Raw genomic sequence first — 15,972 nt, 5'->3', positions numbered from 1 at the left:
GACTTCACCTCAGAGAACAGTACTGGCAGGTTTGGGGTTTCCCAGTGCTGCTGTACCTATCGCCCTCACCTCAGTGAAGGAGATGTGTGCAAGGAGAGGGAAACAGGTCGGCTGTCTGGTTGTGCTGGTGGGAGGTGAGGATGAGACAGACAGGAGTCAGGCAGCAGCACTTCCACCATCGCATCTGAATGTGAAGTTTCAGCCTCTAATCTCGTTTGATGGAGTCTCCTGAAGGGGGAGCCAGTGGATGAAGAGGAATGCGTGATTCTTCCTTAAAACCAAGACTGGGGCAAAAGGAAGGAAAAAGAAGGCGCAGGGTGTGACAAGCAGACAAGTTAGAGAGCCACGGCTCAGAGCAGGGAGCATGCAGTTTCGTCAAAGAGACAACTGCAAGTGAGCATCCCGAAGAGGAGGAGAAAAATTTGCTAAGGGAGTGGGCAGCATGTCTCATCTCAAGTCAGCCAGCCAGCCAGCCATACCTAGTCCAGAAAGGAAAACAGAGAGGGCAGAAAAAATGGTTTATTAACTTCTCTGTTCTGTCTTGCCCAGCTATTTTGAGTCAATATTCAATATATGGTCCCAATAATGCCATAGACAGAAATCCTACTGCACTCTACTGCTACTTCACCCATCTGCCTGAAGAACCAAGCCTGCCCTTTTATTTATTTGTATTTATTTACAGTGGAAACTTGCATTCAGTCATTGGTTGCCACCGTCTCCATTCTTTCTGGTGTCACTGCCTCCTGGGATGACTTCTTTTCCTGATGGACTCTTCCATGATCTCTTGTGGCTAGATATATAACCTTCCTGTAACAATGCTTACTGTCAAGCACAAACTTTACAAAGTGATTTGGACTGCTCAATGACTCATCCTTATAAATAACAAATTGATATAATAAAAAAAGTTTATTTAATCTAATTTATGAAAATATATTGTATGCCACTGATCTGCATAGAATCATACCAGTTAACTGCAAATGGAAAACTTATTTTCAAAATGCAGCCTTTTATCAAACCAGCCACTTAACTCAGTACAAAACCAGACTGACACTTGGAAGGACAACCAAAGAGAACTCTTCCTTATTCCCCAGAGAATCTAAGGATGCATTGAAAATGTAAGTATTGATGAAGTCTATCTATACAAAGAAATTAACACATATGTCTCTATATATATTTTTTTTTTCTGCCAGAAAACAGAGATATTGTGATCTCAAAATTTAAAAAAATAATAAAGTGCCTACAGATGTAACACACCTGACCACCTCAGACACCCGTTTTTATCCACAGGCACACTGCTGTCCCCTGTGAGCATCACTCTGGTCAGAGCTGTTTCTCTGCACCCTCTGTGTAAGAAGGTGGCTGCTTTTAAATCGGCTGGAAAGGTGCACACGCACTCTGCATGCCAGACGGGCCAAGTGCGCTATTTTACAGGAGCCGAAGCTCTCGGAGAGGATGGAAGGGAAGGAGAGAGGCAGGAAGGGAAGAAGGGAGAAAAGCACCTGGAAGTGGAAGCTAATTGCAGCAATTCCCCTTTGCTGTGAACTAGCAAGCCTCGGGATACATTCCACATGGTGATTTTATTTTAGGATCAGCAAGAGGTGTTTCTTTGTACACATGTGACATGACACTCACATACCTTTTTTATTTGCTGCCTCAGCTGAAATCAAGAATATTTTCAACAACAAAACAAACAAAAACCCGCGTGACAGTTACCAGAAAAGTAAAAATACAAGATAGAGTCCTGAGAGATAAAAATTTATTTATATCTGATCAGCATGTCATGATATGGTCACAACTCATACAGCTGACATTCTCATAGCCAAAAGAAGGATTTTTTTTCTGTTTTTTAAAAATACATTTTTCTTTCCAGCAGGAAAGATTTTTAAAACATTTCATACTAGGCAGGAATTAAAAACAATGGCTTTTTCAATATGACAACACAGCTGGTAAGCAGTGGATCTCCCACCAGTGCCTTATATTTAGATTTCAAATTTTCCCTCCCCGATCCCCTCCCCCCCCCCCCTCACAAAAAACACCACACAGGAAAACAGGACGAAACCCAGAAGGGAAACAAAGAGGTAGACATAACTACAACCACTGCGCAGTTTCGCGAGATGCCTCCCTGTGCTCCGAGGAGCTCCTTTTCTTGGTACTCTGAGAGCTATCCTTAGCGAGCTGGCCCAGGCCACAGAAGGAGGGGTGCTGTCCCGCTCTATATTGCTTTGCCTGGCTGAACTTGTTTAAAAGCAGACTGCTCTGACAAAAAATAGATGCATCCAACAAAACCATTACAGCCTTGCTCACAAAAAGGTTGGATTCGTTTCTTTCTTGGACGGCAGCAGTCCAGGGACGCTGGGGGCCCAGGTCCTGCTCTTGGTGCCGCCTGAACTCTCACAGACTTCAAGGGGAATCATTGCCACGCAGTGCCCTGCACAGAAACTCTGCGGTCTCGGTGCCAGAGAAGTTTCCAGCAGGTGCTCGAGCAGGCAAGCACCACAGAAGCTGCTTCTGCCCTACTGCTCCACTCCTCCCCTTAAACCACTTCTGGCACAGAAAGATTTCTCTGTATCCTTCCTGAGAGCTCTACAAGCAACAATATCACTTAAATTAACACTCACTGTATGGTGAACCGAAGTGTTACCCTACTGTTTGTAGTGTCGATGGCAAGCACAACAGAGATTGTGCAACTATTAGATACAACCACAATAAATACAACTCTCAAACAAAATCATCTCCACTATTAAGGATTAGAAGCACATGAAATAATCGTGAAAAAAATCAACTTTATTTTGCCACACACAAAAAAATGGGAAAAAACACCTAATAATCTCTGTGGAGAAATGCTTCTTCTGTATCTGTCTACATTTCTGAAAGACATCTTGGCTGCGGGAAAGATTTGGTAAAAAAATGCAATGAAATAAATTCAGTAAAGTAAATCCAAACACAACCATCCCTTTGCAAAATCACAGAGACTCACTAGAGGCTTCTGCATCCATTTTATCATACAGAACAAAATGCGAGTAACACAGGAGGGAAGGAGAAAATTGGAGGCTAAAATAAATGGTATCAAGAAAGCTAATTGTTATCATACAAAACAAACAATATTGTAGAGTAACTTTAAAGGAACTAATTCACTTTAACAGGTCAGTTCCTCAGTGTATGATTACTTCATTATCCAATGATAAAAGATTTAGCTTTAAAATGCATAGAATTGTTTTAAAGACTTGGTTTGTGTCACAGCCAAGTAGCCTACAGTTTTTACACAGAAAAAATGAAGTTGCTCAAAACTGTTCATAATGTATGCAGACTTTTTAACTCAGAGTATGGTTTCAATTTTGCTCTTCCAATTGTCTTTTCTTCAAAAAAAAAAGTGTAAAAGCTATCACATATGCAATTTTGCAAAATAACCTTTTATTTCATATGGCTCCATTATTTCCAAACAATACAGTACCCCAGATGTATAATTACTTCGTGTGATTGTATCAGATCAACAACCGAACCTCCAGCTGACTATCACAGAACGCACCATTCCCAGACTCATGATTTGGAAATCCCAGTTTCAAGTACCTTTGGTCCCAACGTTTTATGACAAGGCAAAGTGGAGCAGTTGAATCCTGTCACACACAGTGATCGGTACATCTGTATTAACTTGTACAAACAAGTGAAAAAGTTAACAGCACTTTATGGCAATGTCAGACAGGAAAAACCCAACAATTACATCATTTGCAAAACAAGTCAATAATGAGCAGTACCACAGTGGTCGCTGGATTTTTAATGCAGTAAGATGCATCTTATTTTTGATGCTGAGCACATAAGAGGGAGAAGGAAGCTTTTAGTTTTCTGGTGAGCACGGTAAATTGCAATCTTTCTCCTCAAAATCTGATGAGAGCAACTTAAAAAAAACAAACAAACAAACAAAAAAAGTCCCTCCTGCAAGAGACATTGTTGAAATACTTTCTAGAACCAAACACAAAAGAGAATCTGTAAGGAAGGTACACTCAGAGGGCACTGAAATAAAAACACTGCTCTTTTTGAAGGGGCAGGTATTCTTCATATAACGGGATTCAAAGAGCTAAACCATTAGGACTTGCATTGTTTCACTTTTAACCTATTTATGAAAAATTAAACATAGAAACTTACAAATGTTGTGTGCAACCCCAGCAGAGAAACGTCTTTATTCATAATAAACTTCACTATCTTCTCGCTTGTGCGCGCAACAATTATTTTTCTTTACCTTTCTCATCCTGTCACTTTATACATTCTTCCATAATATTTCTCCTAATACAAATTCAAAGGTACAGTAATTAACCATTTTGTGATCAACTGTACGGTTCGTTAACATCACTTTTATAAAATGTATCGTGAGCTCTTCAGAAGAGGAAACCCACGGATGCTGCAGCAAAATGCTTGCTACAACTCCACCACTGGCCAACTGCCCGCAGGCAGAACCGAACTGCAACCAAGAGGAATTTATGTTCTACAGACCAACCTGCTAAGCTCCAGTCTTCACCAGCATGGTATTTTTAGCACAGAATCTCTCAGGTGTTGTATACATTTTATGTTTTTCCCTTACTAGAACAACTTCTCTGCCACGAAGTAGCATCCAAATTCGTGCTGGGAGGGTGCTTTGGGTTTTGTTAACAACAGTTTCATTCCACTGTCATCTACAGTGACTCAGCCGCGGAGAGAGACAACATTAGGCTCCCTTCACATTTTCCAGTGCAGGAAGGAAAAGAAGCCTAGGACCTAACACTATGTCCTCACCCTATCAAAACAACAATCAGTGCTTGCAAACAGATGTCTTGCAATAGTAAGAAGTATAAAGGAACTAACTGAAAATGCACAGGACCAGATAAATCAAAGGATTATCTGAAACATTATTGCGCGTTACTAATTTCTTCAGGCAGCATGTGAACACTCACTATTGACTGTAATCCACTGGAAGAAAAACAAACAAACAAAACAAAACAAAACAAAAACAAAACAAAAAAACCCTGCATTTGAAAAAACAGTATGATCTTACATGGAGTTTACTGGGTCTACAAAGAACAACCTCCTGATGCAAGTTACTGCTGTGCAATCTGCTTATATAAACTTCCCTTTTTATATCACTCTAGTCTGTCCTAGCTCAAAATAAAACCAGCTGTATCATGGGCATCTCTGCGGTTCTGATCAAACCACCTGGTGGAGGACAGAAATAATTAGCTCACCATCTGCATTTTGCAGTTTTGAGAGTCCACTTATGCCCACGTGCTGCAGACATAACCACTTACACTGTAATGGCACTGGCTGCCTCAGCACCTGCCTGGAAAGCAGCAGATTAAATACATTCATTCTGCCAGCTGTACTTCAGCAGGAGCAACAGGAAAAATAGTGTACTCCCAAGACTGCCTCCCTCTTCAGGGCTTCACTCTTAAGTGGATTTTATGTTACACTAGAATTCAGGTGTGTGACTGGGTGTAAATAGGTGGGATTTAGAGACATCTTAAATAAAATACTAAGCTGTAGGCAATCACTGTCCTTTGTCTTTCAGTTACAGAGGTACTTTTAAGTCCACGAGTGGACTCTCAGTTCAGGGAAACTTACTATCGTCTAGCAGTATGCAACCATCCTAGTTTTTTGCAACTAGGATAAAACTATTTTGGGGAGAGATAGAGATGCATATTTGACAAGGTGTCTTTCAATTGAACCAGGAGAATTGGCATTGCCTCATTTTAGTACGCTCTTCACTCCCCCTTCCTGACCCCCAGAAGAAACACTTTAAATTTTAAGTATTTATTTATTTAAATTCTGCACACCACCTACTGATTCCTGTAGCAGGAGAGAGAGAGAGAGAGAGAGAGAGAGAAGGGGGGATCAATATTGCTAATTCAGAGCCAAAACTACTGAGGGCTTACTATGTTCTCAGTAAAATTAGAGTATGAAGTTCTGGCTATCCTGCTGGTATTTAGAGAGATTAATTTTATTTTAGGAACAGCTCTTTCAAATCTGTGTATAATCACATAAACACAATGCCAACTAGACCTGCCAGAAGTAAGCCCGTACATCACAGACACCCTTTCGGAAGTACCCTGTATCACACACCTAAAAATGGGACTGGAACTTCTGGTCCAGTTTGCCTTTAAGTTCAACTCGTTCTTCCACCATGGTTTCTAGCACACTGGTGAGCTAATTAGTACTGCCCTCCTTGGAGTTACTCAGAATATTTCACGTACCTTTTGTTTTTGCAGTAATATCTTCTTATAAGTTGATGACAGCTACTATACCTGTTTTTTTTTCTTTTTTTAAGAAACTAGTTTTCCTTCTATTATTCCTTAGCAAAACATTAAGATGGTTGGCATTGAATTATTTAAACTCTCCCACAAGTATATTTAGCGCTGTTGCAACTAGCAGGGGAGAAAAAGGCCTCTAGAAACCACTCAAAGGTCACCTTGGTGGGACCGCAGTATACAAAATACAAAGGTGGCTAAAAATCACCAGCAGCACCAGCAGACCTTCAGAAACAGCTAGAATTGCTCTGGCTTCCAATGCATGACAGATAAAGCTTTCCCCTACTCCCTAAGATGTATGTCTTTCCTTCACTGTATTTTCACCTTTAAAAGTGCATTTTGAAAAGTGATAATGATCAACGGGATGCATTCTGAACACAATGGGGAAACAGACCAAGTGGCTTTAATATTCTCCAGGTTTCCTCCTAATATGAGATACTGGTAGCACACAGAATTCGGACAGCTGATGGTAAAACCACAGCAGGGATGGGCTGATTCATCACACGTGGATAACTTTTAATCACACTATGATGCTGCAATGCTTTTTTTGAGGGCTGATTCCTCACAAAGCACACCTGACGCTGAACCTTACTTGGGTCCTGGTTTTAGATCAACGTGTCAGATACAACAGCTGCTGACTGGGTAGCCTCAAAGTTACCGCCACCAGCTCCGCAGAGTATCTCAGACTCCAGCACAATGAGCTGCAATAAAGTACAAGTTTGTGCAAATGAGGAATCTCTACCACACCAATGCTGTACAGACTACAGAAGAGACAAGTTGCTGAATTTTCTGAGCTCTAACTACAATGCCAAGAAATACTTGCGGTGACAGTTTTCTTGTCGCAGACATTCTTCTACGGTGGTTGTACGATTGCACCTTTTGTCCAAATGCTGAATTTGCTTAAGTGTGGGTGAGAGTATACACTTTTTAAAAATACAGACAATTCTTAAAATAATACATCATCAGGTCACTATGTTACTGATCTTCACTTTCAGTGGAGTTTAAAATTTCCCCAGAGAGAGGTAAGAGTCCATCCAGTATTTTCCTTTACTCTTGTATATTCACATTTGCACATACAATATGATATTCATTTGCAAGAGCCTGGATTCCCACTGTGTCCTCAGGTCCCATTCGACTTTTAAAATAGGCAATGATAAAAATACTGTAGGATGCAGTACCACATACCGCCTGACAAAAATGCAAGTGATTGTATGCCAACTAGCCACAGATTACTGAGGGTCATCGCCCGAGACACAGCTTTCGTTTGACCCTGCAGTGGAGGAAAAGCTCCTGAAAAAGAAAAGAACACACAGGTAATGCTTTCACAGCAGGAGTGATAGGCTTCATGCATTAGCCTTTACCATTGCTACCTGACCCATAACAATGTATTGATTAGTTTTGTATTAGGCTGTACGTTTTCAAAGTAATCTTCACTATTACCAGTCATCTTCAAGAAAATAAAATAAGCTTTATTATTAAGACTAACATTCATTTCATTTGGATATAAACTTAAACTTTCCTTAAAAGCAGCCATCCTGACTGTATTCAACCCTTGCAAGGAGATCTGACTGGCAACTGAAGTCTTCTGGGTTATTTTTTATAGTTGTGCTAATGTGCTAATATCAAACTGAATGGATGCTGTGTAAAGCTTTGCAGCTGTTTGGTAATAATTTGTTATACTGTGAACAACTAATCTCTCAACTTTCCTCTTGAATATGGACATATACACACAACCACATACATATAATATGTATATATACTTTTTTTTTTCCCCTTACAATAATTTTTATATGTTGTTTGAACATTCATTAGCCGGTCAGGTCACATAGACTGAAGGTCACAAGGAAGCACTCTAATTTGCTACTCTGTTTTCTAGAAGTAATTTTTGAGATGTCTGTTTATATGAGAAGGATTGGCAGGAGTTACAGCTGACAATTAAAACGTTCATTTTTCCCTATTTTGACTTTTTATGACTTACAACACTACACTGTGTCCAAATACATCAGAGCCTTATGATCAAAGCACATTGTTTGCATATATTTACTTCTGTATATTAAATAATTTGTGTAACATATTGCTGAGATGCACAAAACCTAGTTGATATGAACCACTTTTTTTTAAGTTATTTACAGAGGATACAAAAACTAAATATACTAGATGAAGACGTTCTTGCAACAGCATTATAGAGTTGCAGCTACTCATAGAAGAACGAGAGGTGAATGATTCAAACAGCACAGATACAACATCGTCAGTTTTGAATCTCAGAAGCCACACAATTTGGGCAATTAGGTACCATCAGCAACTTATCTCTGTGCTTCACATTTGCAATCACTGGAGGAATTGCAGTCAAGTACTTAAGACAAAGCTTTTCTTTTTATATGAATGCTCTCACATTAAAAAAAATCTTGATGAGTCCCATCCTCCTCTCACTGACACATATTTTCACACATGGGCAGATTTGCCACGCCATTTATTCACCACTAATTCTCACTGCTGATCTCTTCTTTGCCCACTCTACACTAGATTTCGTCTTCCATGGCTCATCTGTTTTTCCTGTACCAACACTGACCTTTGGTTTAAATAACTCTCCTTGCTCCTCAGACCTGACAGCAACTGCTTCTTCCCCTTCCTCCTCTCCCAAGCCAACTTGTGTCTTACAGGGAAAACGATCCTTCACTTTGCTAGACGAGCACTTCCAGTTGTCCTTCCCAGAAACAACTCCTCGTCTCCTCCATCATCTTAGCACCTATTACCTGCCCCTCTTCCCAGTTCAACTCATGTTTCTTGACAGATCTATATGCAGAATTTGCAGATGAGGTTTCAGAGCTGGTACAGTGGAAAAAGTGTTCCTGTACCACTACTGAAAATACCCTCCTGCTGCCCTGTAGGATGACACTGCTTACTTTTTTTAGTTACATCACATAAGTTGGCTTGTGGTCAGAATGAACAAGGAGTGTGATGTCTTCAGTATGCAATTATTCATTTCCAGTGTTTTTTGTTTTAAAACTAGTCTCCAAGTGCTAAGTAATCCCATTTGTATAACTGCATTATTCAATGTTAACCCACTCAAGACTTCAGAGAAATCATGCAATTGCCAGTACAAGCTTTCCATTAACTGCTACGAATATTTGTGTTGCTCATACCTACAGACATTTACTGTAAATATTTTAATTTTATAAACGAAATGTGTAAAATCTACCTATAAGAAAGAATGAGACAGTTTCATCTTCAAATTTTAAGATTTTTTTTTTTAAGACATCGAATATTACAGGTTTTCCCTAGATCAATTGAAGCCCTTACTAGTTAGGAATACTGCAAAAAGGGAAAAAATATTTTAGGCACATATTCTTTTTCTTCCCAAATAAAAATACTCCAAAATAACATATTCCTACTGATGATAAGAGTTTATACCAGTAACAAGCTTTTGACATTTCAAGTAGCCTTAAAAGTTACTCAGGCTTAAAACAAATAGTTCACCAAATAAAACTATTTTAATTTTATAATGAAAGTTACTACCTGAAGTAAACCTTATGAACTCAGATAAGTTCCCAAGCAGCATGTATTACAAAGTCAAAATGCTGCCACATCCCCAAGTCTTAAAAATGCACTAACTTGAGACAATGCATCGAGCCCCCAAGAAGCAAGCTGCTGGGCAGCTTCAGGGATTCCCCTCATATTAGTCCTCAGGACTGGTGGGGTTTTCCAAAAACTGCAATAGCACATTTGCAGTAAACCATGACAGCAAAAGCAAATGCAAGTAAGTTCTCAACTGGTATAATTAGTAGTAACTTTAAATTATGCTAATTTATGTCTAATAAGGTTCTGTGTCATAGCATTTACATTTATAGCGTCTTATTAATTCATGCTCATTACCCAGTAAATTACAACCAATCATCCTATTTTTGAAGCACATTCCAAGGAGTATGTCTGATTATATTCATTATACTGTTTGAAATTCTGGTCTAGGTAGGTTTTTAGGCATGACCATGTTATTGGCATGGTATTTGTGAAATAATGTTTCAATAACAACAATTCCTTGCATCCTATTGACTACACTTTTAGGCAGACTCACGAAGTTATTTGTCTAATATATGCATCTGGATGCAAGTTACATAGCAGGGTCTGACTTTGGCTATCAATTATGGCTGAATGACAGCAATATTTCATACAGCACAGTACAACGCTGGGTTGCTAACGAATTCAATTAAGCAATCATTTTAAGCAGTAGAATTGATAAATTAAGCACTCAGAACGGAATCAAAACAGTTATTGCAGTAAATCATCTAACAGAAGTAACATCTCTCATAAGTCACTCTGGAATATTAAACTCAGTTGATTCAACAGACTGCATTTTTCCTCAGCAGTTGTTGTAATCGCTAAGGGATTTATTTTTCTTCAAAAACACGTTGCATTATTTCATCTGGAGTCTTTCCACTCGGTTTGTTTGACAAACTTCCTTTCCTGTATGTTTAAACAAAACTGTATTTGTTACTCTCTGGATTTTGTTTTTTATTATAATAAGTTCCTCTGGTCTGTGCTCTGAAAACACACACACAGCCAACAACTGGATGGGAAAAAAAAAAAAAGGGCCTTGGGGAAACACCTCCCCAGCTAAGCATTTACCTGGTATTTTAAATCACATCATTTGCCAGTATCCCTTCAGTAATGTTATTAAAGACCCAAATGTATTTAGGTATCTCTCTGATCCATTAACACTGATAGTACGTTACGACAGAAGTGACCCAGAGTATGTCATGGCAAGGAGACCAGTGCTCACAGCAAAGGGCTGCAGGCAGACAAAGACTCCGAAGGCGTTATGCTATGTTGTTCTTACAGATCCTTCCAGTCAGATCATCTTTCTGTTCAACTTAGTGGGAAACAGAAGAGAGCTACGATTTTGGACTACACCTACAGACTACCTCGGTCAGTTTTTCTCTGTACAAGTGCCTGAGGAAGATGCTATATAGCCTCACTAAGATAAAACAAAACCTGCCTCACATAAGAGCTTTATTTATTCTCTTTTATCAAGAACTTGCTCATTTTTAAACCCTGAAGATTTTATATCCCCTCCAAACTTAACAAATTCTGAATACTTTTTACTGGTGCATGTGAACGTTCACTACCTCTTTGAATCTTGCTAAATTATTCCCCTTTGGCAGCAAGTTTCCCAGCTGAACTCTACATGTATGTTACTGGTGAAACAAGGGGATTTCCTTAGCTCTGTTTCAACTGTGACAGCTTCCAAATGCTACCCAATGCTAATCACAGCCAGGCAAACTGTTTTCTACATCATTCCTTAGTATACATTCTTTTGCCACATAAAAAGTGTTAGTATCTATATGTATTGTATTAATGTGAAAAACATATATGCATTCTTAAACCACTTTGAGATCCTTATAAGAAAAGACATAATCAAAGCACAATTCTCTTTGCTAGACACCATCCTACCTGTTTCATAGAAATGTGTCAGGAGATCCTCCTTTTCAATGAATCGTTGATATAGCCAGTGTGTAAGAGCTTCAGGCTCTGCAGGTACATCTTTAATTGGAAAAATCCTACCAAAGAAAAAACATAGTTCATTCTCTCTGTTTCACAGACCACGAATATTAAGGGTACAAAACAAAACTACCAGCCAGGCGCACACAGAAGACAGAAGTATTATTAGCTTCTATCAAATACAATAGTACAGCATTTAAGAGAAGCTAATAAGTTGTGGTTTTATTTTTAATAGAAAAATACCACACCGTATTACTATCCTTAAGAGAAATTACCAATCAAGAAGCAATGACATTCATGCACTGAAACCATCAAATACAAAATACTGAGAAAGTTCAACCACAGTTTTGAAGAACCAGTATTTTAAAAGCCCAAGGGAAGAATTACTATTGTTTTTGTACTTCGGCATTGAATACTAGGCTATTTAGAAAAATCAGATGTCCACGACAGAATTCACTAAGATATATACAGAGAGAAACCCCCAAAATAACCCACCATACCTCAGCAGATTTTTTTCAAAATAAAATTTCAAGTCCTACAGTAATTGTGAAATTTCCTCAGTGGAGTGAGTGCCTTTTGATATATACAAGAGGCTATGTATCTGCTGTGGTTCAAAGGTAAGCCAACGAAAAAGATCTGCGTATCAGGCTAGCCTGAAAAATTCACACTCAGAAATGTAAGACCTTTACTGTAGGTCTCTCTTCTCAGGAGAGCTACCATTTACCTTGTCATCTATGCTATGGTGGGTTTTTTGTTTGTTTTTAAACGCAGTCTGACTGATTATACTGAAAAGAATTTGCAGTGATAACTTTATCATGTGGGAAGTTTCTGAACAGATAATGACAGATTACAGAAATAAGGGACACATCTGAAGAATGCTTTTGTTGCTGTTCCTGTTTTCAACATCCTGGCTTTGTTGCTAAGTTGTTTGTACCTCCTCCTTTCACAGTTCTACACATGAAAAAACAAGCTATTAGTGGAAAAGAAAAGAAGCAAAGAATTGATCTAACGAATGAATAAAAACCAATGGTGCTTTGGTAGATAGAGAAGACTTCAATATAAATACATGAACAATTTTATTTACCCGCTATGGCATCAGTGTTAACTCAGATAGTTGTGTAGCCTTGGTAGCAGCTCTACCTTTACCTTTCTCAAAGTGCAGAGCTCTTTGTGCCATAAGTCTTTGGACAAAGAGTACAAGACAGCTGGTAGTGCAGCAAGCTCAAGTCCTTAGCGTGCACATTAAGAAAATGGAAAAGACAGGTAGTAAAGAACTATCTCATCTCGAAGCCCAGATGCTGTACCGCAAATCAATATTGAATGGTATTGCATGTAAAGTCAAGTGAAAACACACTGATAGACCGTTTCTGTTGAGGGCTTAGCATTAAGGCTGACTGACTCCCTGTCCACAAGCACAACCAAGTTGCCAAGCACTATTTTTACGCTCTTCTGCCTATCTGGTGTGAAGAGATAAAAGGACTCAGCAACTGAATATTGTGTTTCACAGTATATTTTTGAAGGACAGATGCTTGCTGACGCAAGTTTGAAGATGGTTCAGAACTAACAGAATGTGTGCGTGGGCTCAGGACAGAAGTCTAGGATTACCTGGCTTCACATGCATTTTCCACTGTAAGCTGCAGGCATTCTTCACCTCCACTTGTCAGTTACTGAAGGGACCGACTACTCAATGACCTAATCAAGCCTGATGTTTTTCCAAGAATGTACTCACTAGTCTGAAAACGTTATCACAAGAGCTAACAAGATATTCATTAGAAACTACTTATCAGCTGGCACTTTAATGGAGTAGCAAAGTAGCATAACGGATGCTAATATTTTGAGAGACTAATGGAGTGCAACATAGCAGTTTCCTGCTTGAATCCATTCAGGTTCTTGTATGAATCAATACAGTATCAGAATACTCCAATCTCTCAAACTTTTACTCAAACTTTTGAAGAGGCAATCACAGTCACACCCTTTCTGAATGAATATTAATTTGAATGAATATTAATGTAGAGCGGAAAACAAGTGGTTTCCCAATAGTGCTACATTGCCTGTCACGTTATCAATGATAACTGATAGTGTATTTAGAAGTATGTTCAAACAGTTTTAGATTATCTAGGTTTATATTTTACCTGCAGAGTATTTGTGTTAATGACTGAACTTAATTAGAGATGAAATGTCTAAAAGAATCCTAAAACACTGGAAACTACACTCACTGCCACTATCCTCATTCTCTGCTCATCAGACAGCTCCTTTAGCACCTCTGTCTTAAAAGGAGATTGGGTCCAGGAAAAGCAACTGAGAAGCCTGATGTTACCGAACTCTACACGGATGATCCAAACCCAAAGGATGAAAGCACCACACTGACCGGAGCAGGTTCATCACCAGGCATCAGTTGCGAGGTCTGCCAGCTCTACTGTTCAAAGATTCTGGGAACAGTTTTGTCTTTTCAGTGATACACAAACGCTGGTCAATGTGGTCACAGGCAGAGCATCAACTTGGCTCCAACCCACTGCTGTGCTTCCAGCATCAGGAACGCCAAGAAGGAAGGAACTGCTCAAGAAAATAAAATGTATTGACATACAGAACTGTGCTGACAGGGAACAGTGGGTCAATACGTAGTATCTGACACCTCTGGAGTCTCTCAGGCACCTGAATCCTCCTAGTTTTTGAGCAACACTGGCCTCAATCTGCATGAAAATATAAACTTCTTCATTCCTGATGTGGCAAACACAGAAATTTATAGCACCAGGTAAGATGACTTGACCATGAAAGTCAAGCAGAATAGAAATTTTAATTTCTTATCAAGGGCACTGCTGCTTCAGTATCATCAGGGGTGCTGGCCAACCCCAGTAATGACTGTGCTACCACCAGCTGTGACCTGAGGCCCTGGAAGCGGCGATGGCAGTGGCGATAGCAGCAAGGCCGCACCATGATGGAAGGCTGCGAGGCCTGTCTTCTCCTTCCACCATTAACAAGACAGTAATTACATCCATGGTGAAGACTAGAATAAACATTTTGTACGTCCTTCCCTCTCAACATACAGAGAGGTGTGTACGCATACAGACTCCTACATCTGTAACTCCCTCACCCATGAACCATGAGCTGAAGAAAGCAGCTTCAGTTCGCTTCTTGCCGGAACTCCAAAGAGATCCTCACTTCAGCTCAGGCACAATTTTATTCTATAAAGTTTTCAGAATACTTCCCAGACTGAACAGGGAAAAATATTTATTTTAGCATTTTTCTTTGAGATTTAGCAAAGAGACAAGCTTTTTTCCATCTGCAAGACTGCAAGGGAAACCAACGACCATAAAGCTTTCACCAGACATACAGCAAGAGAGCAATGCATATTTGGGCAAATAAATAAGCAATCCTCTTTCAGAATATTATAACGTTTCATGTTATTATAACGTTTTCAAGACCTGATTCAACACAACCATCTGAGGCACCAGCCCAGCAGCCTCTCTACAGCACCTGCGGGCCCGTGCCCTCAGGCAGCGTTAGAGCTGGCATCCGACCGCCCAGCCCCATGGCTGGCAGCGGCTCGTCCCTCTGCAGGGATTTCCCCGGCTCTCCCCAAAGTCAGGGACTGCCTGGCTGTAACAGCCTGCAAGAGGGGAGGGTATTTCCTATATGATGCTGCAAGCAGATGTTTTTTCTAGTTTCCAAAGCACACAACAGGTAATCAGCCTCATCTTGTTAGCACCACCGCGATAAACAACAACCTCCACTCTTCTTGCTGCGTGCGGCATTGCTTTCTCAAACCCCTGTGCCATTACATGTGCGCATTCACAAGCCTACCACAGAAGTTGTTTAGCCACCAATTATAAATCATTGATATTGCCTTCCACAAGGACCAAACATACTCTGGAAGAGCCCCAACCTGCCACATGTGAACATTTTGCTCCTCATGCCTCATTGTCAGTTACTGTAACTTCAGTCCCAAAGCTAACAGAAGAATGGCTCACAAGGAAGCTGGGGCCATCCACTTCTGAAGCGCTGAACAAAAAATTGTATTTTACTGTCCTTGGCTTTAGTTTTAATAGAGGAAACTTACTCCGAGTGCCCACCCCATCTGACTGCCGCACTTCAAACTCGTGATGAAGCATGTGCAGCAGTACACGTAACGAAACAAATGCTAAAGCTCTTGCTAGATTCCTCCCTACCCTGTGACGCAGAAGAAAAGGATACGTAAGTACAGAATTAT

General features: G+C 39.9%; 1 protein-coding gene across 1 annotated transcript in view; it reads right to left on the bottom strand.

Annotated features, from left to right (window-relative positions):
• Nucleotides 1–2,049: 2,049 nt before the first annotated feature.
• LPGAT1 (lysophosphatidylglycerol acyltransferase 1) overlaps nucleotides 2,050–15,972 on the bottom strand; it is a 66,491-nt gene continuing 52,568 nt past the window's right edge. The window contains exons 6-7 of the mRNA XM_032185437.1: nucleotides 11,718–11,824; nucleotides 2,050–7,559 (exon numbers count right to left, since the gene is read on the bottom strand). Of these exons, the coding sequence (XP_032041328.1) occupies nucleotides 7,408–7,559; nucleotides 11,718–11,824 (259 nt within the window). The 3' untranslated portion in view covers nucleotides 2,050–7,407. The remainder of the gene's footprint in view (nucleotides 7,560–11,717; nucleotides 11,825–15,972) is intronic.

Source organism: Aythya fuligula, chromosome 3, assembly GCF_009819795.1.
Source record: "Aythya fuligula isolate bAytFul2 chromosome 3, bAytFul2.pri, whole genome shotgun sequence".
NCBI lineage: Eukaryota > Metazoa > Chordata > Aves > Anseriformes > Anatidae > Aythya > Aythya fuligula.
Note: the sequence above shows the minus strand (reverse complement) of the source record. Positions and strands in the feature narration are given on the sequence as shown.